This window comes from Thalassophryne amazonica, chromosome 13, assembly GCF_902500255.1.
Source record: "Thalassophryne amazonica chromosome 13, fThaAma1.1, whole genome shotgun sequence".
NCBI lineage: Eukaryota > Metazoa > Chordata > Actinopteri > Batrachoidiformes > Batrachoididae > Thalassophryne > Thalassophryne amazonica.
The window spans coordinates 60089608-60116043 of record NC_047115.1 but is presented as its reverse complement, the minus strand read 5'-3'; the positions used below and the strand labels follow the sequence as shown (position 1 = coordinate 60116043).

Below are 26436 nucleotides of genomic sequence, written 5' to 3'. Positions count from 1 at the left end.
CTTCCATATTCCCAGCCTCCCTCGGGATGTGGGAGAAGGTTTGGCTTGGCATGAGTTGAAGGCCTTCTGGACAGGCTCTTTCACCAAACGTTCCCAGAAAACTCTCACCACACATTTAGGACTTCTAGATCAGTCCAGTGGCTTACCCTGCCATCTGATCCTAATCATCACCAGGTGGTGATCAGTTGACAGTTCTGCTCCTCTCTTTAACGGGTGACACACTGTCACAGGTTTGATGAAATGGTTACAAAGTTGATCACTGATCTTTGACCTAGGGTGTTCTGGTAGAAAAGCCTTGTTTCTACCGAGCGGCCCAGTTTGGTATGGCATGGTATGGAATGTTATTTTGTGCATCACATTCAGATTTAGGGATGGGTACCAAAATAACCATGCCATACCATACCACTTATTTGGCACCCTTCGCTTGGGGTACCAAAGTAATAGAACTGTAAAAAGGGGAGAAGCAATGGTAATAAAAAGAGGCGCTAACCCACTGCTGTCCATTGATTGGTCCAAAGCCACACTACAAAGTGGCATAATAATAATAATAAATAATAACAATAATAATAATATATGTTTATTCACGATGGTCCACATAAATATAGAGGTGCAGTATATCTACAGATCCTATATTTCTTTTCAGTGAAGTCCTCACATGACCATTCATACTGTTTCAAATATTAAAATCATTCACACAAAATCATTCACACACTGAGTAAATACAAAATCTTCTTACCTGTTGCATCGTTTCAACCAGATTCATCATCACAGCCTGATGAAAACTGTTATCCACATAAGATGGCCTTGTTTTGGAAGACAATGTCTGGAAGTACTTTTAATTCTTTATCATAAAAATTATTCAATAAACAAAACGTTTTTAAAGAAGTGTGTTTATTTGCTCCGATTATGTTTCTCAGCCTGAACCAGAGGACGCTAGCACTTTGTTCCGCCAACAAGAAAAAATAACTTATTTTAAAAGCTGAAAGTGTCAAAGTGCTCCATTTATTCATGCCATCCATTGTCTCTTGAGCACTCTGCTCGCAATAAAGATAAATCCCATTAATGATCCACCAAGACACACATACAGTGGGGAAAATAAGTATTTCATCCCCTGTCAGTTTTGCAGGTTTTCCCACCTACAAAGAATGGAGAGGTCTGTAATTTTTATCGTAGGTACACTTCAACTGTGAGAGACAGAATCTAAAAAAAAAAATCCAGAAAATCACATTGTATGATTTTTAAATAATTAATTTGCATTTTATTGCATGAAATAATTATTAGATCCCCTACAAAAACAGAGCTTAGAAATGCTTTTTACAGAGCCCCTCCTTAGTTGTCCTGGCTGTGTGTTTGGGGTCATTGTCATGCTGGAAGACCCAGCCATGACCCATCTTCAGTGCTTTTACTGAGGGAAGGAGGTTGTTTGCCAAAATCTCGCAATACATGACCCCATCCATCCTCCCTTCAATACGGTGCAGTTGTCTGCCCCCTTTGCAGAAGAGCACCCCCAGAGTATGATGTTTCCGCCCCCATGCTTCACGGTTGGGATGGTTTTCTTGGGGTTGTTCTCATCCTCTAAACATGGTAAGTGGAGTTGATTCCAGAAACCTCTATTTTGGTCTCATCTGACCGCATGACCTTCTCCCATGCCTCCTCTGGATCATTCAGATGGTCACTGGTGAACTTCAAATGGGCCTGGAGATGTACTGGCTTGAGCAGGGGGACCTTGCTGCCCTGCAGGATTTTAAACCATGACAGCATCATGTGTTACTAATGTAATTTTTGTGACTGTGGTCCCAGCTCTCTTCAGGTCATTCACCAGGTCCTCCTGTGTAGTTCTGAGCTTTCTCAGAATCATCCTTACCCCACAAAGTGAGGTCTTGCATGAAATCCCAGACCGAGGGAGATTGACAGTCATCTTGTGTTTCTTCCACTTTCTAATAAATAATCATAACAGTTGTGTCTTCTACCAAGCTGCTTGCCTGGTGTCCTGTAATCCATCCCAGCCTTGTGCAGGTCTACAGTTTTGTCCCTGGTGTCCTTAGACAGCTCTTTGGTCTTGGTTATGGTGGACAGGTTGGAGTGTGATTGATTGTGTGAACAGGTGGCTTTTATACAGTTAACAAGTTCAAACAGGTGCAATTAATACAGGTAAAGAGTGCAGAATAAGAGGGCTTCTTAAAGAAAAATTATCAGGTCTGTGAGAGCCAGAATTCTTGCTGGTTGGTGGGGTGGTCAAATACTTATTATATGCAATAAAATGCAATTAATTATTTACAAATCATACACTGTGATTTTCTGGATTTTTTTTTTTTTTTTTTTAGATTCTGTCTCGCACAGTTGAAGTGTACCTACGATAAAAATTACAGACCTCTCCATTCTTTGTAGGTGGGAAAACCTGCAAAACTGACAGGGGATCAAATACTTATTTTCCTCACTGTACATATATATGTGTGTGTGTGTGTGTGTGTGTGTGTGTGTGTGTGTGTGTGTGTGTGTGTGTGTGTGTGTGTGTGTGTGTGTGTGTGTGTGTGTGTGTGTGTGTGTGAGAGTGAAAATTACACTATGTGGACTCCATGTGGACAAAACTGCAATACGATACAAAACTTATGCAGATGGTTTATAGTTGACCTGACCTAAACCCGCTTCCATATGGACGGGTCAGGGTTGTGCCACAGCTTACATGACATGCATGTTGATGTCTACCATGCTCCACCTACCAAACCATATAGTACTGCTGTCAGTGGAAATGAAAGCCAAGCTATGCTTAACCATTCCGAACCGTACCATACTGTGCCATGCGATCCTGGACTGCTCGGTGGAAAGAAGGGACAAGCGTACTTAGGAACATTCTTGTGCTCAAACAAGGTGTTCGTTATAACCAATCAAGTGACCAGCAAGTCCAACAACAAAACGCCACTTTGATTCAAATTAGTAAGGGGGTGTTCCTCCCAGTCACTTCCCTCCAAATTTCTCCATCGTTGCCCATGTGAGCACTGAAGTCCCCCAGTAGAACAAAGGAGTCTCCAGCAAGAAACTTTTTCAGGAAGGATCCCACTCAATCTCCAAGAAGGACACCCTGACCTTCTGTTTGGTGCATATGCATAAACAACTATTAAATTCCTCTCCTTGACGTGGACCCCCACACCCGCCTCTCACCCTGGACAGCTCCGGAGGTGGAGAGTACAACCCCTCTTCAGGAATTTGATTCCAGAGCCTATATAGTGCCTGGAGGTGAGCCCAGCTATTTGTAGATTGAGTTGCTTGACCTCTTGCACAAGCTTAAGCTACTTCCCTATCAGAGAGGTAGCGCTCTGCGTTCCAAGAGTTAAGTACCGTAACAGAGTCTCAGTCCATGTCAGCCTTTGCCCCTGTCCAGTGGCCATCATACGCACACCAGACCCCTTACGATCCCCTTGCTGGTGGTGAGCCCACATGGAGGTGAAACCATGTGTTTTTTTTTCGGGCTGAGCCCGGTCGAGCCCCACGTTTTTAGATCTGGACACCAGGTGCTCCCCTTTGAGTGACTGTGCTGTAGTGAGCTCTGGATCTGAATATATTTTAGGCCACTCTTAATGAGCTCTGAAGATACGAGTTTGCTTGACAAGCTGTAAATAAGAAAGACAATGTACAGTAGGTGTTCCCAACTACAATAGAGTTGCAATGATGATTGATTGCCTTTCTTTTTACTTTTTGATAAGAGGGGACTAAAGATGTTTTAAGACTGGTTGCGCTGCTGAAAATGTAGTTACTTGCATGCGCCCTTAGAATGTAACTGGCAATAAAACATCAAGAATGGCAAGGAAAAGTTTGCAGCGTTTCCCTCTCATCAAATCTAGGCTCCAGTCTTCCATGTTTTGTTTTTTTTTTCAAGCAAACAGAAGCTGAAATTTCACTTGTTTTTAAGGAAATCCATTTCTGTTCCACTCCACTATGAAGTTGTACAACTGATGACACAGCATACAAAGGTTTTACCATGTACAGTTTCTCCAATCACAGCCACCAAAGCCAAAACTCCAGAATTGTCTGTCTGTCTTGGTGGCTTCCCTCACTAGTTCCTTTCTTTCATGATCCAAGGCATTATTTTGGAAATGTTCATGGATCCATCCTCAGACTTGAAAATGACTGTCAACGTGAAGATTTACAATTAATTCATCAAAGTCTTTCAGTAGTTATCATACATACAATTTATCTGTATTTTTTTTTTCTCAATATGAAAGTATTTTTGTTGACAGTAACCTTGGACATTTTTATTGACAGTAACTTTGGATATTTGATTAAATATTGCGATTATACAGTTTTTCACTTGCATATTCCTAAACCTATTTTAAAACCTGCTCTTAAAATTCAGGGATGTCGGTTATTCTTTCCCTACTGTTGCATTAGTGTTTAACCATCTTGATTACACTTCATTTGAACAGCAGGATGTGCACTCACTACATTGCTAATTTAACTGCAGAATGCAGTTTATAGTAAAGGCATTTCTTAGTCTGTTTGTTAAAGTGAATGTTAAAGAATATAAATGTAGTTATTTTAGGAAGTAATACAAAAAAATCTGATTGCCAACACATTGAAATATTTAGATCCTGCTGCTCTACATCCACCTATTTATGTAAGCTATAAACTGTAACCTTTGCAGTGCCATAAATCACTTCCTGTGATTATAGCATCACCTCAGCTCTGAAGTATTTTTCAGGCCTAAGGATGATTAGTTCCACAGGATTGTGAGACTAATCTTCCATCCAGAGAGTCTGTCTGTGCAGCGCCACAATTCAGCTTTTTCTTTCTTTCAGGCAGAAGATCAACTATAAAGTGACTATAAACTTCTGCATTAATTTATTCCCCAACCTCTGCATGATCTGTTCATTAAGTTGTTCTCTTAGAGGTTACTTTTCTCACTGATGTAAAACCTTCATATGTTCATATATTTCCCAAAAGCAAAAAGGGTCCACTGGTGCATTATGTGACTCGCCAGGTTTTGGTTGCCATGTTTTGGATTTGTTGCAGTGCATACAGACGTGTCAATAACACACTTGTCTCTTAAGACACTCATGTATCCCTCAGTAGGGTCTGAGAATTCTCTTGTGGGACTGTTGCCCCATTTCACTCTTGTCTCAATATGTGTCTGTGGCTTATTTTCTTTTTATATTGTCAAGACGAAGGGGTCTCTGCACCTTCCAACAGTGAACACATAATGGAACATTAGGAATAGAAAAAAAACAAAAAAAAAACAGTAGTATAGCAATATACGTAGTACCTAATATTTGTTTTGTTTTTTGTTTTTGGCTTGCGCCGATTGCTCAAGGTTGCCATAGTAGTTCCAGTAGAGATCTGCATAAGAGTTTGACATATGTTTGATGCTGGAATTCCTATGTGATGCAACACCAGTTCTTCCTGGAGAAATGTATGCAGCTCCTAGCAAGTACTAAGTAGGACATAGGGGATACAGGACGGGATCAGGTGTGCACAGAGCGCAGTAGCTGCACGTTGTAGCACCTTATATTATTGCCACAGTTCGTTTATATAATGGCTGAGTGGATCCTTGTCATTTGATTGGTGAGTTGTATGTTACGTGACATGGATTATTCATTTGCCATCGTGTTTCATTTACTGGGCAAATTTGGTTCTACATCAAATGTGCTATTGTACGCCCCATCCACTGCGCACGCTCACACTACCGGGACAGCGTTTAGCTAAACATGGCGGAGTTAGTTTTGCTGACAGCCCACGATTTGAACTAGCTAATTGACGGTGCTAATTCTTCTAACACAAAAAACAAATCCATTATGCCGTAAGCCGTATGGAGGCATGAAGAGCTGTTAGGATGAAGTTAGCATAAAGAGCTGGATAAATTTCTTAAGCGGTTTTTTGATCATACGGCAGCCTATACATGAAGTCAGTGCACGACATCATGGACTACAATGTCAAAATTGTTTTTGAATTATCTGACTGTTTTTGCAAGTTGACTGAGAACAATTTTGGATTCCTATTTAAAGTTTGTGTTGGACTATTGACGTCAAAGCACCAGTGACGAACACCAAAATGTAAGTCCCTTTTCTGTTGTTTATAAATTAATAAAATATCAAATGACAAGGATCTGTTTTAGCCATTATATAAAACAAATAATGAATGTTTTTTTCTTTCATGCAACGGAACAAATATTTCATCTCATGAATATTCATACCATTGAACTCATAAACATTCATTATTTGTATTTATATAATGGCTGAGTGGATCCTTGTCATTTGATTGGTGCTTTGTATGTTACGGGACATGGATTATTCGTCCCATTTGTTGCATTGCATTTACAGTGCAAATTTTGTTCCATACGTTTGGTACCATTGCACTCTGCACACACACGCGTGCGCACACAAAACAGATCTATTGTGCTGTAAGCTGTCTGGAGGCATGAAGAGCTGTTAGGAGGAAGTTAGAATGAAAAGCTAGACTAATTTCTGACGTGAATTTTTTTTTTTCACCTCGTTGAATGGTATGTTCCAGCTTTCACCTCATTAAATATTTGTACCATTAACTAATAAACATTCATTATTTGTATAATAGTTACATATTTAATCAATGTGATCAAACTTTTTTGTAGACATTCTACCTTTTCAGGGGTTAATGAAAGCCAAACATACTTCGTCCTGGGAAATCTGCAATTTGTTTTGCATTATAATGGCACTTTTCAAGCCCTGACATATTTGTACCAAAGGGCAGTCTGATTGTCCTTTCCACAGGAGAGTCAGTTAAGGGGTTAAGTGAGCCCATAAACGCAGGAAAAGAAAACAAAATCACATCATCACACATCATTGTATTTCCAGTGGGGCTGATGGTATAATAGCTTTCTGTTACCGCAGGAGCTTTAGTACACAGCAGTCTACCTGATAGAAGAAGTCACCATGACAACAGTGTCAAGGGAACACTGGGAAGTGATAACCTTTAAGAGAGGAAAAGACGCTTCCAATTTGTTTTGGTATATAGATCATCCGTTGTCTTTCACATCCAGAAAACCTTTTCGTCTCACCAAATTGCTTATTGACCTTGGGTCAAGATCAAGACCCTGTCACAGCTTGGAATATTGGGCAACAGGTGCCAGAAGAAGGGGTCCTCTTTTTCTATTTTTACATCTTTGACTCTCCTTCTTGGCCACCATTAGGGAGCTGTGAGGCATAAAAGATGCATGTGGGGAGAGGACTCTTGCTGCACATGGAAACTCACTCCTGCTGTTTTCTTTCTTCCCGTCTCTGCATGACATGCCTTCATCTTAGATATGTCCCTTGTGGATAATTTAAAAATTTAAATTGAACACCAGTGAGAGTTGTGTGTGAGCGAGTTTATGAATACTCCTTATTTTGAACAAAAGGATTATCTTTGTTGAGAGGCAGTTTTTGTTGAGGAAGGTTATTATTAATGGTATCCTGGAAAGATTAATGTAGTTACAGTCCATTTGTTGTTTCCATTCTGATGAGCCAATTGTGGCATGCTTGTAAGAAAAACTATTGTTTGAAGCAGTTGTTCTGGAAATAATTACAGCGCTGTTCTTAGCAGATTGTAAGGCTGTTGTTTTGTTGTGTTTTTTTGTTTTTTTTTTTGGTCACAAGGCAGTGCAATATTGACTGATCACATGTCTTTGTATGTTTCATATTTCAGCTGAGCTTCCAGCACAAAGTGGGAGTTCTCTACTGCAAGGCTGGACAGAGCACAGAAGAAGAAATGTACAACAATGAGAGCGCAGGACCGGCTCTGGATGAGTTCTTGGACCTCCTTGGTCAGAGGGTGCGCCTCAAAGGGTTCACAAAGTACAGAGCTCAGCTGGATAACAAGAGTAAGAAAAAAATGCACACCAAAATTAACATTGAAAGCATCCATAAATATCTGCAGCACAAAATATTATGACTTTGTCTTATGTTTCCTGAAGGAGAGGAATGAGGAACATGTTATATAGGATATTATTCTTTTGCATGACCTGACTAAGCACCCCTCTATTCAAGCTCAGAGAGCAAATGATCCGTGATGATGCATTCAAGACTTCACCTGCCACTTGTGGACATCCATTTACATGCACCTTCAGGGAATGAGCATTACAGTCATAACATTTTATTCATTCAGTGCAACACATATTGCATGAGACATATATACCCACCCTGTAGAGCAGCTACAGCACAAGTAAGGAAAATTCCCACATCCTGAGACAGTGAAGATGCAGTAGAGAGGACTGAGTGAGCCACCAAAGAGGGTGAAACATTCAGCCAATGAAACTACACAAATGTGTAGAACAAATATCATCCACAAAGATGCCATTAAACAAAGGCCAACACTTGACTAGCAACCGTTGCCTGGTTGCTAGTCAAGTGTTCCTTTATGCCTTATGTTAAAGGGAGTCCTTGACTGCCATACGCCAAGACGATGGTCTCCACAATCCAGTGTGGAAGCTGGTGTTTAGACCCTTTTGACATAGCAGACAAATAATTGGTCCTAGAGATGCACCCTGGGAGTGCAGTCTACAGAGACCCATAACCTCCTCTGCTCCTTTGATGTAAAAAGCAGTGGATGAAAAGACAAAAGCTTAAATGCCAAAGACCTTTACACTGTAGACATAAGTTATGTACATTATCAGCATGTAACAATAATGAAACCTTCATATCATCAACAGTAAACTGATGCATCAGGTATGTGCAGACAAATCATGGCTGTCACCTACTCGCTTTGTGGAGTAGTGCCATCTTATATGAAAGAAACTTCAAATCTATCAAGTGAAGTGGCTTAACAGGATGATCTCAAAGAGTCTGGACAACTAATTTCACATTCCTGTGGCCTTCTTTAAAAAATTGCACAGCAAACAGATGAGTTCTCGGAGTATCGTTATTCAACCCAGCATGGCAGGCAGATACAGCGGCATGTCTAAACCCATTGTGGATAAAGATAATGCTTTCATGAACAGTTCCTGCAGGATTGTGAAAACATTCATAAATGGAACATTGTAAAGGAAGCACAGTTGTATACTTGCACCATTACTCAGTTACCATCCATTTATACACGTATAGACCTCTAGTAGAAGAGCCTCTAGCATTTTGCTTTGTAGTTGACTCATTCTGGGGCAAGTTGCTGGCAGTCACATTTGATCTTTCAAGGGGTAGGTGTGGAGATGCCACAGCTTTGGTTGGGAGTAAACCACTTCACCTCACCAGATTGCCCAATGATTTGCTGAAAGAAGACTAATCACCTCGGCTTACGATGATTTGGGTGTGACCACTGGGGATCCACCAGTATTAAGGACAGGATGTGCTGACACACATTCTCTAAGACAGGTAGAATTAATTCCACTGGAGCAAACATATCGAAGTAGGTCTGGCTGTGGATGAGTTACAGCATCCATTCCCAGGAACATTATGATTTGGTAATGAGAAGAACTGGCAGTGGCATTTGACCCTCAGGGTAAACACCACTGCTTCTCCAGACTGTTCACAATTCTGAGTCACCACCCGCGGGTTCAGCCTCTACTCTCTCGTCTCTCAGAAGAGGACCTCCCATGGCATGCGCAACCTGGCATGAGGAGTTCTGAATGACAGGCAGCCTTTACCTGAGCAAAAGAGAGTGTGATATTCTTGGGGGGTGAGGAGATAGCCAAGAGGACTTTGGACTTTAGTGTCCTCTGTGTGGCTGTTGAAGCATTTTGGAGTGGATCACTGGCTTGCTAATGTAAAAAGATGCTGTCGTGATGTTTGTGACACTGACTTCTTTGTACTGTGATGCAGCGGACTCTACAGGCACCTACTCTCTCTACACCACCTATAAAGACTATGAGCTGATGTTTCATGTTTCTACAATGCTTCCCTACACCCCAAACAACAGACAGCAGGTCAGTAAAGTCTGCACTTCAAACTGTGTCCCTTTTTAGCATAAAATCAACATTGTTTTACTTTGTGACAAAATAGTGCTGAATGAATGTTACTGTACAGTTTAATTTTGGGATATCTTCATTCCAAAGGTCTGCCAATCTTTTCCAGAGGCTCATTTTACCACAGTAATGACTTATTATTTGAAAGCATTAACTTAGTCATGGTAACATTTCCACAGACTCAGATTGTAATCATTTCATCCACATGGGTTACACCTGATGTGACATTATTAGATGGATCTTTATGTGCCTCTGTGTTACTAAGTGGAATCAACCTAGTGTTCAACTCTCACACAGTGGTCCCATAAATCCGTGATTACACAGGTTCACCAGCTGCATTGATTGCATAGAAACATATGCTTAATGATATTGGAAGTGGAAGGAAGCTATTAGTGTAAGGTAAGGTCTACAATCAATCGCTACTAGGTTAGGTGTGGGAGCATGTACTGGGGCTGCGCATTGGTGTTCCAACCACACGATGGAACCACTTTGTGTCCTTGGGTCTTGGATGGCAACCGCCCAAGCATACATCAGTCCTTCCCAACCTCTCAAAATTTGCCACAACTAGCTGAAATGTGGGTGTTCCCTTGGACTTTTCCAGTTGTTGGGGTCCTCATTACTGAGGCACCTCCATGCTGACTCATGCCCAGAAAAACGTGCCACATGGTGGAAATGTCATAGCTGATGTTCCTTCCAAATGCAACGTACTCCCTGTCTGAGTCTCCCTAAGTGATCATTCATTTGACACAAAATTCTTCCATTGGTCCTCAAGTATTGTCCAAAGAGACCTAGTACCAAAGGCATCCAACTGTCGCGTTACATTGCTAGTTAGTATCCAACTCTCATAAACATACTCTAAGTAGGAAGCACCAAAACCCAAAAGACTTGGACCTTCATTCTCCTACATCACCAGACACCTCTGTTTAAAGATGTGAGGGGTCGTCCACTACATAGAGGCATCCAGGTCTAAACCTGATGTAACGCTTGCTGGTTGACATCTGGACCATCTGCCACTGTTGCGAGGGAACTTGGAAAGCTTTGCATTGTGTTGGCTGTGCCCTCTGAGGGTCAGAGACCTAGAAGTGGCCAGATCTCAGTGGGTGGATACACCTAGTTTTGGTTTAGTCATCCCCAGGGTTGCCTGATGAATGAGTGGCAGTTGCTACAGTGAACAGACTCTATTCAGTTGTGTCAAATCACCATAATATCACCTAATATGTAATTTGCATATACAAACCTCTAATTTGTGAACTTTAAAGGCTTTCTTTTTCATATGTTGACCTCCAGTTGTGTTGCTTGTTGTATTCATCTTAATGTAATTTTTGTGGGTAAACTTCAAATAGCTGAGGAGCAGGTCTCCTGATTGATCCCTGCATCGTTTTCCATCCGCCTCTGCTCATCTAATCCTGGTTGTTTCAGGCCATTGTTGAGTCTTTCTGCTAACTACAAGTGACATTAATTCAGTTTCCAATGTAACTCTAGAGGCAGTCCATATGGTCTTTAACATTAATATCCCTTTCACCCAAAAAGTCCCATTAATAGGCACGTTTTATGGTCCACATGTTGAGCTGTGATCCTGACAATGACTAAAACTGTTAGCTGTGTCTGCTCTCTGAAAGGTTTGTTGTCATAAATGTAGTGATTGCATAATATTTAGCTTGACAGCACAAAAATGTCAGAGGACATAAAACATGTAGGTTTGTGACCAGTGGTGGGCACACTTCCGATAATCCGATAACAGATAATTATTGAAGATAATGTTTTCATTATCGGATTATCTTTTTAGATAACTTTAAAAACCATTATCGGACTAATTATCTTCCGATAAATTGTCGTTCGATAACCTTTAGACTGATAACGTAGTAAACCAAGCTGAACAGCAGCAAACATTTTTAAAATTTAAAATCAGTTGAGACCTACCTGTTAAAAGCTTCTTAAGAGATGTATAGTTCTACTCTCTGCAAATAGAAGAGAGCTGTTTTCAGGAAAAACCACTCTGTCCTCTGCAGACAAAGGAGAACTGGTCACAAAAAAAAATAATAATAATTTTCTTTAACACCATACTGATACACTGGCAATATCACCCAAGTCATCCAGAGGCATACATTTTTAACTTATGGTTCAAATTTTAACCAAACTGATTTTGGACAAGTTATTTAAAATTACTGTCATGTCTTAAGTTTTATAAAATGAAAATATCAGATATATGTTTTAGTTTTAAAGTAATGTGCTAATTTTTAAGGTTTTGTGAGCACATGCTGTGCCCAGCAGTGCATTATGGGTAAGATAGGGTAATCTCAGTACGTTCATGACAGGACAAATGCATTTCAGACACTGCTCAGGCTCCACGGACAGCAGCTTTAAATTCTAGTGCCTAAAACTCTCGTGAATATATTCTCTGGGTTTATAGACGTTATTGTATTTGCGTTTGTTAAATTCCATGCATCTTAAATGTAGCAGACACGGATTATCTGGAATTTTGTTTTGGCAAGTTTTCAAGGCCTCTACTGTATCTACTGGCCAGTAGTGTTCATGACAGTATTCGCCCTAAGTACTAAGCATCTGGGCACCAGTAGATGGCAGTGTTCTATTTATTGTGACCCCGGTTATATCAGATGGTTGTCAAATCAACTTTCTGGCTTTGCAAATGGCTTTTTTTTTTTTTTTTTTTTTTTTTTTTTTTTTACAAATTAAGTTTAAAAACAAAACGACAACAAAAAACAGTACAAGACAGCTCTGCGGTGTTTGCACATGCACAGTGCGAGCGGTTGGATGCTTATAGCTCTTCAGCAGCAGGATACACTCACGACAGCCGACCAGAATAATATCAAACAGGTTTGATTTTCATTTGACCATACGATCGGCGATCAGGAGGTGGTTGTGAGATGTTGAACGCAACTTGTTACTCCATGTACACTACACGATGCAGGACGCGCGATTACCCTGAAACTCGGTCCAAAAAATTCTCGCACGAATGAAAAATCAGCTGAAAAAGGGCAAAAACTTGCACAGTGTAAAGCCAACATTTATGTGTCGAGACAATATTTAGTGCACATTTTACAACATCATAAAACGTGCGCACATTCTCTCCACATGCAAAACATTTTGCGATGACACTTCCAGGGCTCCGTAAAAATGCCTGTTTTTACAAATAAAAAATGGAATATTTTACAAAAGCACATTTATCTGTAAACACCAACACACGACCACGACATGAACCAATCAGTGTTTAGCAGAGGCACTTTTACCCAGAATCCTTTGCTATCTGTCTGTTTGTTACAAAACCTCAGAATTAGTACATTATTCAACATTAAAAGATATACGTTATATTTTAACATTGTACAAATGACAGAATTGACATTAATGGAGTTATTCTATCAGTATTCACACAAAACCATAAGTCAGCATGCCTTTATTTATTTTTCAAGACCTCCGCCTGACCGGAGCATTGTGATTGGTAGAGAGCTGGCTTTGTGGCTGCTCTCAGGGTGCTTCTGTGGTGTAGCCGTGTAGCTTCCAGCAGGGGTAGCATGTTCAATCATAGAAGTACTGGCTCATTGTTTGGGTCTTTTGTCGCTTTTGATGCTTCCAAAAGTGATCATAATGTTAAAACTCAAATTCAGCTTGTTAGTAGTTGCAAATGTACCAGAGACAATACTGGAATTTATCGGTTATCTGTAACTTCCGATACATTTTTGGGTGGTTTGTCGGTTTATCTTTATCAAAGATAACTTTTCAGTTTTCTGATTATCTGTTATCAAAGTTAATTTTTTGGTTATCTGTGCCCACCACTGTTTGTGACTTGGTTCATCTAAATAATGAATGAAATTGACATGTGCAAGATTTAAGTCCTTTTGTACCAGTTTTGGTATTCACCTTTCTGTAATTCCTTTTTGTTGTTATATCTGATGTGACATCTCCCTCTTTTTAAAGTTGCTAAGAAAGAGGCATATTGGAAATGACATCGTCACCATAGTATTCCAGGAGCCTGGGGCCCTTCCTTTTACTCCAAAAAACATCCGCTCTCATTTTCAACATGTGTTTGTCATCGTCAAAGTCCACAACCCCTGCACTGATAATGTCTGCTACAGGTAAATACACCACATGTTCACCACACCTGCACAGCTTTCCCAAAGTTGCATCATTAAGCTTAAAAACTGTCAGGATCGGAGTGAAAGATAAAACATCTGAAGTTGGTGGCATTGAAATGAACCACTGAATATTGCAGCACATCCCCAAGGAATAAAAAGCAAACAAATATTCAGATGGCAGTTTAAGCAAACGGATGTGTTTTGATGTCTTTTGAGTGCTACATGAACTTTTAAGAGACTTAATTTGAAGGTGTAATATATCCTGCTGAGTGCTTTCTGTGGTTTCTGTGATGACTTTATAGTGCTGTGCAAGAATCACAGGGCTCTTTTGATCTGTTTATTGATGATACAGTTATTATCTTCAGAGACACCTTGAAATTGACTTATAGCTCTCCTCAAGTGTTTCTACAGTCAAAATGACTCTTTGCTAATAATAACTGAGAGTTTGTTGAACAGAGGAAGATTAGTCTGAGCTCCTCAGTCTTTCCACGAGAAATAATCTCCCTGTAAGCCACATGATTTCAACACTCTGCAAATCCATGTTCATTATACATGCAGTTTAATACTCTGGCACTTCTTATAGTTTCTCTTTCGTGTCATCGTACACACTTGACATGTTAATTTCATCCTGCGTTCCAGCGTGGCTGTGTCCAGATCTAAAGATGTTCCTCCATTTGGGCCTCCTATTCCCAAAGCTGTGACTTTCCCAAAGTCTGCAGTTTTCAGGGACTTCCTGCTTGCCAAGGTCATCAACGGAGAAAATGCAGCACACAAATCCGAGAAGTTTCGAGCCATGGCAACGCGTACACGACAGGAGTACCTGAAGGACTTAGCAGAAAACTTTGTTAGCACAGCTACTATTGACTCTGCTGTGAAATTCAGCTTCATCAATCTCGGAGGCAAGAAGAAGGAGAAGGTTAAACCCAGGAAAGATGCTCATGTGTTCAGCGTCGGGGCCATCACGTGGAGTGTCTGCGCCCGGGACTTTGGCCAATCTGTGGACGTAGACTGTTTGCTTGGCATATCCAACGAGTTCATTGTGCTTATTGAAGAAGAATCAAAAAATGTTGTTTTTAATTGTTCATGTCGTGACGTCATTGGCTGGACCTCAGGGATTATGAGCATTAAGATTTTCTATGAGAGAGGGGAGTGTATCATGCTGTCTGCACATGACAACTGTGGAGAAGACATCAGGGAGATGGTCCAAAGACTAGAGGTAAGACCCTCAAAACTAAAATATAACATAACATAATTGATCATGTTTATAAAGTTTGATTAAACGGTATCCCTCTTCATCTGTACAGTAAGTACTTATTAGTTTTCATCCTCTGTGACTAATTGATGGTCGAGATGGAGCCCAGACTCAAAGATGGTTTGCACTAATGTGCACTTGTACCTACACAAACACAACATTTCTTCAGTCTCATTGCGTCCACTTCATTCTGACAGAACATTTAAGTCAACTTGCTGATTGTGTAATTTGAAACCTTCTCAGTATCAATCCTTTTTTCTCAATTTTTTTTCTTTTTCTTTTTGTGTGTGTGTGTGTGTGTGTGTGTGTGTGTGTGTGTGTGTGTGTGTGTGTGTGTGTGTGTGTGTGTGTGTGTGTGTGTGTGTGTGTGTGTGTGTGTGTGTGTGTGTGTGAGTGAGTGAGTGAGTGACATGCAATTTGTGAGAATATGCTGCTGCAGTGGTATGTTCTTATGTGCTTTATACAGTGTTGTTAGTCTTCTGGAAATTATCGGAAGTCTGTTTTGTTCTGTCCATGACATAATTGTATTTTATTTTATTTATTCGTTTATATATTTATTTTTCTTGTTTTTCTGGTCAGATTTCAGGTATGTGTTTACTGGAATAATGTGTTGTTTGGAAAGTTGATTAGCAACTTCTCAGATGAGGCACCATAGTGGATATGAAGTCTTGTATTTGCCCATTTTCGTCAGTGCCGTGCAGTCCCCTTTATCAAGAGCCGCCGATCATACAGGCAGCAGCCAATGAGTGATAGAGTGATAATGTTACGAAGTTTACCACAAAGTCTGTGGTGTTCTGAAAACAACCGCGTTGTGTTGAAACTACAAAGCAAATCGTGGATGGAAACGTTGTTCTGCAGTTGCTGCGTTGTTCTGTTGCATTTAAAGTGCAACAGTTCAATCAAGAATAAATTCAAGTGGGCCTGATTAGAGGAGAAGGACCAAAACTGTGACATTTTTAACACACCCAGTAAGTTGTTGAAGGCACAAATGGCAGAATTCTCCATTAATTCCTTTTCAGTTGACATGATACAGAATATTTCTATCAAAATCTATCTTTGGGCTAAAAATAAATCTTGCCAATATGGAAAATATGTTTTTTATAAATAAAATGAACAAGAAAATAATAGGAAAAATATCTTTCATTTAGCTTATGAATTGCACCAGAATGCACAAAATTGCACATAATATTTCAAAAAAATTTGGTGGGGTAGGTACTGCAGACCAGGCAGCCATAGGTGTGCGTGCAGGTGTCAGTCTGTTTGCTTGTCTATATGTGGCCCTGCGACAGACTAGTGTCCTGTCCAGGGTGTACCCTGCTTCATGCTCTATGACTGCTGGGATAGGCTCCAGCCCCCCGTGACCCTTAATTAGACTAAGCAGTTGAAGATGAGTGAGTGAGGTACTGCAGACCCCCTTCTAGGTACTGCAGTCTTTGCGAGGTCATGAATGAAATTTACAGAATTTTTATTTTCTTTAAAGAGCCACTCACATCACTGTTAATAGAACCAACAAAAGATCTCCCCCATCAGCAATGCTGGTGTCATGTTGGAAAGTTGAACTCAGAAGAAAAAAATGTTGAAATATGGACTGAGTAAATAAGTTTTTGATCCACCACTGTACACATCCCAGGACTTTGTCATCATGCTTGCATCGGCCTGTGCCAGTCTTATGAGCATGGTAACTCAAAAACAATGCATGGTGAAGACTTAATGATCAATCCATAGGTACGTCCTGGGTAGTACATGACCTTATTAGATTTTAGGATTGGTTGGTGTATATATTTGGATATTAATCAATTAAGTGTTTTGTCTAATTCTAAAAAAAGACTAACTTCATAACTGTATACAACGTGGTTGGTGCTGTGTGCTTACAACATAGGTTACCCCTGGGGAGCAGATGAGCTGATTAGATTTTGAGGCATCACTTCATCTCTGTATTAATGAGGATGAAGTAATTACTCTTCTGAACACAACAAATTAACTATACATATTAGACACTTCATTTGTACACCATAGGTACCTCCTGGGAATTAGATGAATTGATTACAATTCAGGGTTGTTTGTGCATATATTTGCATAGCAATGAAAATGAAGTTACTGTCTGACAATACTGGAGAATGCTTTACGATAGCATTTACACAAACATCCTAATTACTTTGCTGATTTGAAATAACTCAAGAATGCTTGATGTATATTTATTGTGCTGAAACAGATATGATGAAATATGTTGATATTTTAATTAGGGTTTTAATTCGTTTGGGGCGTGTAAATACTTGAGGGGCAATGGGCGTTTCAAGTGCGTCTTGTTAAGAACATAAAACAGTCCTAATACTTTGGAAAGTGGTTGTCATTAACATGATATGTATGCTAATTCTGTATATCCGGCTCAAAACTCAGAATGGTTGGTAGTAGGGATGTGAATCATACAAAAACTCACGATTCAATTCAGATTCTTGGGGTGATGATTCGATTCAGAATCGATTTTCGATTCAAAGAGCTCTGAGAAATAGTTATATTACTTAAAAAATGTTTATGTTTAAGAAAATGCAGCTTTACAAGGTTAATCAAGTGATTCTAGATGTAAATTTACTTATCTGCTTTGCTCGTTCGGAGTTGGCTGGCAGTTTAGCTAAGCGCTGGTCAGTAGTCGGCAGATACCACTGCTCCCCTCTTTTAGCTCCGGGTGATGGCGTAGCATGTGGGCTTGCGGATTTGAAGTGTTTCCGAAGTACTTGACTTTCATTTTGCAGATTTTGCACACTGCATAAGTCATGTCAAGCTCCTTCTTACGCAGAAAATAATAAAATCCAAAATGCGCCCAAACATTTGCCTGCAGCAAAGACGGTGCTGGCTGAATTAGCTCTTCATCCGCCATGCTAAGCTACAGTCACTGAACTCTGCAACTCGCAAGTGTTTGAAGCACGCCGGACCTTCCCCTCGCGGGGACGCTGTAGTACGGAAGCCACTGCCTGACAAACAGTACACGCAGCGAGTAAGCAAGAAAATGTTTTAAAAAATGCTTTTAAAAATTGATTCTTGGACATTTTGGATCGATTCAGAATCGGAATAAATAAGAATCGCGATTCGGACGTAAATCGATTTTTTTTTTTCCGTCACCCCTAGCTGGTAGTGCATTATTTCATATTCCCCTTTGTTTTGGTGACCTCCTCTATTATGAGAGATACTTGAAAGACAGATGAAGCCTTTGTTCTTCAGTTTATGCAGCAGTGTCTTTTAAAAATGAAGTGTTTAAGGGAAGTCTGTCAAAGAGGGTGATAGTTTTCTTTGCTTCATCACATACTTACAGTAAAGATGCATAATCAACCACAATTACAGATGTTCATGATTACAATAAACAATTTTCAAAATTTAGAGTATTTGCATTTATCTAAGGCTGGGTATCAATCAGAAATTTTCAATACCGGTACCAATTTCAATACCTCCACTTTGATACCGGTTCCTGAAAGACACTTTTTTTCAATACCAATTTATAAGATAAATTCTAACAAAGGGAAAATTACATTTTATTTTTCAGCTTTGGTAATTTTCCACTCCAAGCAGTTTTCTTACAGAAAAAGTAAGCAACAAATAATTTCCAGTGCAAAAGAACACTTGAAAACACTGTAGTTTTTGTCAAAAGCATTTCCTTTCAGACATTTTGGCATGAATGTCTCTCAATAGAATCTGAGCTGAGCTCAGCTGGCTGCTGCACGTCAGTGCAGAACGTCTCATTTTAGGAGGAAAAAACTTTTGATCATTGCAGTTTTTTGTTTGTATTACAACATTTGGAAAGAGGTGTCATTTGATTTAAACGGCGATTTGCTTTGAAGTTATTAATTCTGACCGGACTCTAGCTTTCTAACGTGACTTGCTCGGCAGAGAGCTGCGCAGCATTTGGAGCTGTTTGAACCGAACTTTTCTTTCTCGCAACAAGACAGGAGTCCCAGTTAGTGACTTTAATCCACACAAAAGTGACACACGATTGGCATATTTTAATGGCTCTGAAATGGGTTAAGACGCGGATTTGCTGCTTCTGAAAGGCAGCGAAGCAAAGAACTGAAGCAGCAGGTTGGAACAGTACTTCATTGCTTCAAGTTTCAAAGCGTATTAAGTTGCAGTTGAAGCAGTGTCCGGTGGTGATTTTGAATCAAGCTGCTTGTGCTCTGTAATAGCCCAGTCACACGGCACTTAACAAAGGGTGATGAAGCCCTGACAAAACAAGAAATCTGGACTTTCATTGGCATTGTTTAACCTTTGCGCAGCTTTGTTCCTGCAGCTGGCGCTTCGCCAGGATTTTTAAACTGTTGAAAAATTTGAACGAAGGGCAACGAAAACCTCAGTTCGTCTGTTTCCTTTTGCTGTCGTTCTTGACGTTTTTTAATAGTTTGTTTAGTTTTTGTAACGTTATTGTTTAATTTGACTTCGTTCAACCGGCTGAATGTTTTCACACAGTGCAGAAGCCAGTCTGTGAGCGCTGAGGCTGCTGTTGCGTTCATGTACCGTTTGAAATTACAGGGCAAACTCAGCCTGCTTGCTTGGATTTTTTTTTTATCAGCGTGGGGGGTCAGCTTCACTGGGCTCAGGCACATTACATAGGCCAGAATTAATCTTTTGTGTGGATATAATTAATTATTTTGCCACAAGCAACTGTTGAATTTGAAACAACAAAAAAGTTGTGTAATTTCCGACGGTACTTGAATGCAGCATTAGCAGCAGCAGCTCCTGCATGCGCTTATTATTTTGTATTAAATATAACAATATGAGTGTAGGAATGATAATCCAGTCCTTCTGTACATGTGGCAATGGGTAGATGACTCAAAATGATTATATAAAGAGCTGTTCTGGAAGGAAGAATTCACGTGGATCAGTGATCAGCTGGTGGAATAACCGCACATGTGAGTCAATGCGCGCGTTCACATGCACTGATTAATTTACTGCTCTGATATATTCAATCATCTTTACACTTATATTTATATTTATTCTCCCTTTTGAGAGTTCTCTGTTATAAATCAATATATATGGCTTAGAACATAATACTGTGATACAGCAGTGACCACGGCACACTTTTTTTTTTAAATGGACGGAGCGCGCAGCAGACAGTGAGGGTTCTGATGATGATGGAGATGATCCCTCTTTTGTTCTGGATGAGGAACCAGAGCAGGTGGTCCACCGACGTGCACACAGATCTCCACAGCTTCTGTTTGCAGTTTCTCCAGGACTCAGGCGCTATGAGCTCCGTCCCAGAGCCAAGTCCTGGAACTCAGAGATGCAGACACACACTGCTCCAATGTGTGTCCAGGCACGTTTCGTTAAAGCATCGAGATCGTGAGCTTCGGTTTTGTTAAGTTCCTGTTTCGTCCCTTTTGCGCTCTTGCTTCGCAGGCTGTTCGGTGTTAAGGCTCTTTCATCCACCTTTTCTCAACTAATTGTGACTTTTTTTACTTTTTCCCTTCGTTCACGAATCGTTGTGACTGGGCCATAACATCCACAGGTGGACTTAAATGCTGAGAGGAGAATGGCTGCGGACTGCTCTTCTTGCATGTCATTAAACTCTGGGTACCGAACCTTGGCACCGAAAGACGAGGCATGTTTCGATACTTGGTACTATCGAAGCATTTCGGTCGGTGCCAGAAAAGAACCGAAGTTCGGTACCCAGCCCTACATTTATCTTCAATTGGGTAATGTGTAGTTGCAAGTGCAGGCAGATAAAATAGGATATCAACCCAGTTTTTTAGGGGAAGAGAGGACAGAGAGATGCATTTAATGCCAGACAGTCTAAGAATAGACAACCTTTGGCTTCACTCCTGCAGAGAGGAGTGCTACCTACATTGTCCAAGTCCTCTAATCCCTGTCCTGTAGTTCTATTTTGATCATCAGTACACATGTGTACACATGGTTGTAGTTCAGAAAAGGTAGGTCAAAGCACATACACAGATCCAGTGCCTTCCTTCCATCCACTGTGTTGTTATATAAGCTTGCTTTTCCTTTTCTGGTTCCCATAATCTTTAGTTAATCTTTTTCTTATTAAGCGTCCAAATATTTATTAAATGTTAGCGGCACTGACAGGCCTGGCACCAGAAAAAAAATATTAAGGGGCGATGACTTTATCACCCCCCCCCCCCCCCACCCCCCCCCACACACACACACACACACAAAAAGTGCGCACCGGAGGGTACCTGCCTCTGATCGTGCGTAATGAATTGGGTGCGCTCCTAGAAAGCTCGTATATTTAGGCTACACTGTTGTAAGAGACTAACTAACCCCCAATCTCAATTCTCTTTTGTACCCCTTCCCCTTGGCGCTACCCCTACCCCTACGCCTACCCCTTTAAAACAAGGGGTAAGGTGAAGGCGTATGCCTCCAGCCCTATGAATTGAGACACCCCTCCGCCTTAGGAGAAAAAAAAACTGCCGGTGTCAAACGGCCGTCTTCACTTTTTGTTAACATGGCAACCGAAATGCAACTTGTTGCAGTAGCCTGTTTGCGCTTTTATTTTCTCGCCTTTCTGCGTAAATGCAAAGAAATAGAAGTCGCAGATTTCTTTGACACATTGCAATCATGTCATGTTAATTAATTTAATTAATTTGTAATTTATAATAATAATTATTATTAATAATTAATTGATTAGTAATTTATTAATGTTAATGATACTAGTAATCAATCAATAATAATAATTAATATTCTTTGATTAATCATTAATTGGTTGATTAGTAATTAATGAATTAGTAATTAAAATAATTTATGATAATTTATTAATTTATATAGTGCCAAATCATGACTAATCGCCTCAAGGCGCTTCACAAACATAATTTAAAAGCAGAATAAAATGAAATAAGATTAAAACACAATAAAAAAATTTTAAAACATAAATAAGTAAAAGAAGTAAAATAATAAAAATAATAAAAAAGACACACAATCATAAAATACTAATGATAAAACAGGAAAACTGTTTATTTATTTAAAATAAATAAACACGAAATGTATCAGTCTGTGTGCAATGAATGTATACATTATACAAGTTTCACTTTTGAATGGAATTACTGAAATAAATCAACTTTTTCATGATATTCTAATTATATGACCAGCACCTGTATGTATGTTTATGGGCTGCATCTAGTTCTGTTAACCTTATATTTCTTTTTCAAATTCTCCCATTTTTTGCATCCAGCCCTATTTCCTTTAGAAATTTCCTTGACAAATAATAGTAGTCTATTAGAACGTCAGGTTATATGTTACACATGTACATGTGCGTCTGTATATATTTTCCAACTTATTTCCATTGATGAAACTTCTCCTCATTTTCTGCCTGAAAGCTTATTAGGAGACGAGTGTGTTCAGGGCTCCCGTTTGTTTACTAAATACACACACGTTACAGACCTTGAAATCCAACAGCAGGGGTTGATATTATGCAAAGATTTATGAACATACAAATTAACATGCTTATCCTTTATCATGATTTTCTCCGTTGTGAGATATAAAAGTGTCTTATCGTAGCGTTCGTGTGTATGTGCATTATAACGCATCAGCGCACGAGCGACGTTACGATATTCTTCAGAACGACAATATATGCAACATGCATCCAGCAGCATACATATTGCTGTCATAGACAACTGTCTGTAAAGTTTTTTGGCAAGTTATAACTTTCTAAACAGCGTAATTTGTAATGAAAGCCGCTTCATTTGTGCGGCTCTTTCGGCGCCATGTTTGTTTTTCGGAGACAGCGGTAAGCTCCTCCTACCCCTCCAAACGGACTGTGCATCCAGATTCACTCCAAACGGAGGGGTTTGAAGCCCTCCGCCTACCCCTCCGCCTCGCTACTAAAAGAGAATTGAGACACCCCTCTGTCTCTCGTGCCCGCGCAAAATGGAGGGTAAGGGGAAGGGCCAAGGGGTAGAATTGAGACTCAGCCTAAGAGTAAAGAGTGATGACAGTATTTTTTAATTATTATTTGAACGTATAGACCCTCGGTCAAGTGATCTCCTGCATACCACAAAATCAAACCAACAACTGATCTGAGAAACGACACGAGACAGTAGATTAACCCCACATACAGCCCTCCATCACAAGCACAAACACAGCGCAATTGGACATGACAGTCACACAACGGGTCTAAGATACAGTGGTCCCTCGTTTATTGCGGGAGTTATGTTCCAAAAATAGCCCGCAATAGGCGAAATCCGTGAAGTAGTCAGCGTTATTTTTTACAATTATTATAGATGTTTTAAGGCTGTAAAACCCCTCACTACACACTATCCACTTTTCTCAAACAGGCATTAACATTTTCTCACTTTTCTCTCATGTGTAAACACTCTCAAAGTTCAAACCTTAGTAAAAAAATAAGACCAACCTGTTTTCAGGCCCAAACATTTGTTTGAGAAATAAAAATAGAACGTTTTCCTATAAATAATTATGGTGGCTTTTAGAACTAACGAATTTAATTTTAACGATCAACCTACAAGGTTGGACACATAAGAAATTATTAATAGTGACTGACCAGTATTTCACAGTTCCTCTGATCGTGCCTCTTCGTCCTGGCGCAGCGCCACTGTCGCGCCTTTTTCCACTCACACCTCGCTGCAGGTGTCTTTTTCTGAGTGAAGAATACAGTTAAGGGTAGTTGTTGGCGCTCTGTTTTCTTCTGGGTGAGAAGATTCTTATAAACAGACATGCAGAACACAATGCACGTGCTCTCCCTTCGCGGTGCCGCAACAGGTGTCCCGTCATCTCGACAGAACACTGGCCTGCTTGATGAGGACGCAGAGCACAATGCGCTGCAAAAAAAAAAAAGAAAAAAAAAAGCATGCAAAATTGGACTAAAAAAATCCGCGAAACTGCGAGACGCTATATTTTCCAGTATTTCTTTTTCTTTCTTTTTTATTTTTATTTTTGATAACTCTCACATCTGAGGGGGCGAAGTTGATGACGTGAGGGGGTGCCACCCCCAAACGCCCCCTCGTGGCGCCGGGTCCGGGCACTGAGTTTTGACTACCTATTCCAACCCTTAATTAAAAAAAAACAACAAAGAAAATGCTTTATTTCTGTGAGCTGTCCATCATTTATTGATCAGTACTGTGGTAATGTCCTCACCATTCCATTAATTTCAGAAAATTTCAAGCTTACCATTGGTTCAGCAAACAAGATGTCAGTGAGTTCCCCCCACCACCACCAACAAATAGCAGAATGGGGTGCTCATGGCTGAGCGATTAATAGTGTTCCGTCTGCAGTTTATTACAGAAAGTAGCTTTTCCATCATTACCCGAGGCCATCAAATATGGCCATCGGTATTGTGAAGGCTTTTCGTCTGTCTGTCCGTTCGTCTGTCTGTCTGTCTGTCTCTCTGTGCTCAGCATAATTCCAATCCTGTTACTGCCAGAGGCTTCAAATTCACTGGGAACATTCTTGGGACACAGACCTTGGACAAGTTCAAAGATGGCTAACGTTAACCTATTTAAAGAGATATTGAAAGAGGTTAAAAAGTCACATTCTGTTTCATATTTTATGCTATGAATCATGCAAATCTTTTTTTTTTTAAATAAAGGGACAGGGGTGACAGTCAATCATAGGAGAGCGGCAACGTGACACCATTCACTGGTCTCTCTCTAGTGCTCCAAAACCGCTTTGTTGATGTGTAAATATAACATGTTTCTCATATATTATGTAAAAGCTAGTGAGAAACACTTCTAAAACTGAAAACACTGTTTTTGGAACCTGATAACACCTCTGGAGTGATTTACAAGACATTTCGCGGACATCAACCTGCATGCTAAGTTCCTCTAACTCAAAACTAACTTCTTCTCTTGTCAAAGCTCATGTATGTGCACACACATGGCCTCCTGCAGATCAGAACATTACTAAAATATTGTTTATGATTGATTGAATGAGTTTATTCTGCAACATCATTATAAACATACAGAGATGAATGTATCAATGATACACCGATAACACAATAAAGCATAAACGCTTGTGTGAATATTTGCTCATTTTGAAATGGATGCCTGCAACACGTTTCAAAAAAGCTGGGACAGTGGAATGTTTACCACTGTGTTACATCACCTTTCCTTCTGACAACACTCAATAAGCATTTGGGAACTGAGGACACTAATTGTTGAAGCTTTGTAGGTGGAATTCTTTCCCATTCTTGCTTGATGTACGACTTAAGTTGTTCAACAGTCTGGGGTCTCCGTTGTCGTATTTCACACTTCATAATGTGCCATACATTTTCAAAGGGCAACACGTCTGGAATGTAGTACCCGCACTCTTTACTATGAAGCCACGCTGTTGTAACACGTGCAGAATGTGGCTTGGCATTGTCTTGCTGAAATAAGCAGAGACGTCCCTGAAAAAGATGTTACTTGGATGGCAGCATGTGTTGCTCCAAAACCTGGATATACCTTTCAGCATTGATGGTGCCATCACAGATGTGTAAGTTGCCCATGCCATGGGCAATAAGACTTCAATCTTTGTCTCATCAGACCAGAATTTTGTTTGTCTTGGTCTGAGAGTCCTTCAAGTACCTTTTTGTAAGCTGCCATCCGAACTTCTTCCATTTGCAAATGATGGAGGCTGCCCTGCTCACTGGGACCTTCAAAACAGCAGAAATATTTCTGTACCCATCGCCAGATTTGTTCCTCAAGACAATCCGGTCTTTGAGGGCTACAGACAATTCCTTTGACTTCATGTTTGGTTTGTGCTCTGAACTGCACTGTCAACTGTGGGACCTTATATGTAGACAGTTGTGTGCTTTTCCAAATCAAGAAAATTCAGTAAGGTATAGCTTATATATATATATATATATATATATATATATATATTATATTCCAATTCTAAGGTATCTAAAAAGAAGAGTAAAATAGAAGAGTATAAAAGAGTAGAGTAGAGCCACTTAGGTGCCTGGTTTTGAAAACCAGGGATGGTAGGTTGAAAAGCTTTTTTATCCCATGGGAACTCTCCCTACCCACCCAAGCGGCTCAAGAAAAGGTATATATAATAATAAATAATAAGACATAAGGAAGATAAGACATCATATATATAACTTATATTTAAATATTAAGGGTGATAAACAACATGTACAATAAATATGGTACTATATAATATACAGGTGTAGGTATTAAAATCTAAATATTAACACAGGAGAAGATTGTTATCATGTCCAATCAATCGAATCTACCCCAGATGGACTCCAATTAAACTGGCGA

At 39.9% G+C, this 26436-nt stretch overlaps 1 protein-coding gene across 3 annotated transcripts in view; it reads left to right on the top strand.

Moving 5' to 3' along the window:
* LOC117523091 (signal-induced proliferation-associated 1-like protein 2) overlaps positions 1-26436 on the top strand; it is a 258904-nt gene that overhangs the window by 133596 nt on the left and 98872 nt on the right. For all 3 annotated transcript variants that reach the window (XM_034184507.1, XM_034184509.1, XM_034184508.1), the window contains exons 5-8: positions 7651-7825; positions 9756-9859; positions 13832-13989; positions 14629-15205. In XM_034184507.1, the coding sequence (XP_034040398.1) occupies positions 7651-7825; positions 9756-9859; positions 13832-13989; positions 14629-15205 (1014 nt within the window). The remainder of the gene's footprint in view (positions 1-7650; positions 7826-9755; positions 9860-13831; positions 13990-14628; positions 15206-26436) is intronic.